This window comes from Austrofundulus limnaeus, unplaced genomic scaffold (genome assembly GCF_001266775.1).
Source record: "Austrofundulus limnaeus strain Quisiro unplaced genomic scaffold, Austrofundulus_limnaeus-1.0 Scaffold339, whole genome shotgun sequence".
NCBI lineage: Eukaryota > Metazoa > Chordata > Actinopteri > Cyprinodontiformes > Rivulidae > Austrofundulus > Austrofundulus limnaeus.
In genome coordinates, this window is record NW_013952741.1 from 199934 (window position 1) to 202515 (window position 2582).

General features: G+C 39.4%; 1 protein-coding gene across 1 annotated transcript in view; it reads left to right on the top strand.

The window, feature by feature from the left end:
- Positions 1–543: 543 nt before the first annotated feature.
- LOC106527726 (YTH domain-containing family protein 1) overlaps positions 544–2582 on the top strand; it is a gene marked incomplete in the record, with an annotated part of 12139 nt that continues 10100 nt past the window's right edge. Inside the window, 2 exon segments of the mRNA XM_014022710.1 lie at positions 544–855; positions 1196–1223. Coding sequence (XP_013878164.1) covers positions 826–855; positions 1196–1223 — 58 coding nt within the window.

Genomic DNA, 2582 nt, shown 5'->3' on the forward strand with positions numbered 1-2582 from the left:
GTTTTCTCCAGATACTCAGTTTTTCTCCCACAGACCTAAAAATATACATATTAGGCTGCCTTCGAGCCCTTCGAGCTCTTAGGATTTGCCTGGTTAAATAAAGGTTAGTAAATTCTTGGCGTCCATGATCAAATGAAAAAATTATTTAGCTCAAGATTTTTGTAGTTGTATTTTACTTTACATTACACTTCTCTTGACCTCCACTTGTTCACTTTAATTTAAAAACAACCTGAACAATTTGCTGCCACACATAAAACGAATAAATATTAGTCCTAGAAAAAAAGACTTCAGAAAGCCTGCATAAATAATGAAAAAGACCACTTTATAAGTAAAACATAAAAGGATCAACTAATAGTTTTTGTATAATTTGAAAAAGTTTAATAAGTTAATCTTTTACTTTTCGCAATCCTTGTGCACTTTTTTATCTCTGAAACAAGCTAAAAAAAATAGATGAAAAACGTGGAAAATATACATTTTTCCCTATCAACACACTTTCGATCTAACCGATTCGCAGTCACGTGGTCCGCAAACGTCACTTCCGCTCCGCAGAACCTGGAAGAAGCTCTGGGAGCTGCGAGGCCACTGAGGCTGGGTTTAATTTAGYGCTGAGGGGCTCGAAGTGGACCGAAGCCCGACTGGATTAATGTGGACGCGGCAGCGCGACGTGCCAGCCGGGCCACACCGACCGAACCGAGCCGACACGGCGGCTAAGAGCTGCTGCTAACCGAGCCTCCATCTGTTAGCAAAGCAGAGACGGAGCCTCTGTGCAGCCAGCGGAGTTTGTAGCTCAYACACTGCACTTCTTACACCACACCTGGTGGATGAATGATGTCTGCCGCCAGTATCGACCCTCAGGTGAGCAGAGAGGAGGCTGTTAGGTTGTTGTTTTATGGTCTGGGAGCTGAGTCGAGCTGGGAGTTATTCCCACCGCAGGGACGATGCTACCGCCCGGCAGCTATCAGCTAGTTAGCCGACGGAGCAGAGAGGTTAGCTGCAAAAATGATCTGCTAGAAACCTCAMCAAGGCCTGGACCTCAGCCTCCTCTGAATGTCTGACAGCTCGGTGCTGTCGGCTTGTTTCACTAATGTTTATAGATTAGTTATTTGATTAGATCTGAGGATGAGGCTATGATGATGAGATGGTGTGAATACTAGACAGTCTCACTCTGTTCTCTCTTTTTAACATGGTTATGAAGACATCAAAGGGACAAGATGCAAGCAAGGGTAAGAGAATAATGTACTTTCTCTCAGGTATTCCTCTGTAAAGATGTCACACACTTACCTGCAATAAACTACGTGTTTCTTATTTCAGCTGTTTGGATCCTTATATAGGGGATGTGGATACTTTTTTTTTTTTATCTTACACCAATATTAAATCTGACAGCGGATTCCAAAAGAACATTTCAAACCATACAAAATAACACCAAAATCATCTGATTATCTGAAGTATGAGGGAAGTTATTGATGTTTGTTTAGGTGAAATCAGCTCATGTTTTCTTGCTGCAGTTCTCAGCAGAACCAGTGTGATCATTTCACCTTGCTGTTTTCTAATTTTGCTCATAACTTCCTCAGTGTTCAAGATATTGCCATGAAATTTTAAGAAAAGATTCACATTCTGGTTTTGTAGGAAGCATCTTGTATCCTAAAAAACTAATAAAACTTAATAGCCAATTCAAAAGTAGCAGAAAGGGTATAAAATAACATTACAAGGCAAACTGTAGCATCAAATCAACTTAATGTGTCTTAGAAAGTAAGGAAATTAAACCAATTTAAAAACCATGTGGACATCTGTTTTGTAAACAAAGCTCATCAACCCAATGACAGCGTGTGAAATGTGTCAGGTGACGAAGACGAGCGTCAAAACACTTTGCAACAAGCACTGTTCCGGATAAAAAAAAAACATACTTCAACGTTTCAAATCATTGTCAAATTTGGAACAAGGGCAGATAAAATAATGTTCTTCATGGCAGCTTATCTGTTTAAGGGGTCACTAGAAAAATGCGGGTGATTTACTTTGATCCTCTTTTCAAAAAATTGTCTCTTCAAAACGCATCAACAAAAATTAAAAACTCGAAGACGAGGCTGTAGCTAACTACCTGACGGCAGCCCAATTTGTTGAAAYTCGTAGAAATAACGAAGCAGGAGGAAATAACAAGGAAACGCACCGAGCAGCCTTGCAAAATCTGGTCACAGCAGTTTGGGAAGAAAATGGCAGCAGCTGCTGACGAAATGTCAACATCCCTAGATTATCTCAAGTATGAGGGAAGTTATTGATGTTTGTTTAGGTGAAATCAGCTCATGTTTTCTTGCTGCAGTTCTCAGCAGAACCAATTTGATCATTTCACCTTCTTGTTTTCTATTTTTGTTCATAACTTACTTAGTGTTCAAGATATCACCATTTTTGAAATTTTAGGAAAACATTCACATTCTAGTTTTTGTAGGAAGCATCTTGTATCCTAAAAAACTAATAAGACTTAATAATAGCCAAGGCAAAAGTAGCAGAAAAGCTATAAAATAATATTACAAGGCTCATCTCAGCAAACTGCAGCACCAAATCAACCTAATGCATCTTAGAAAGTAAGG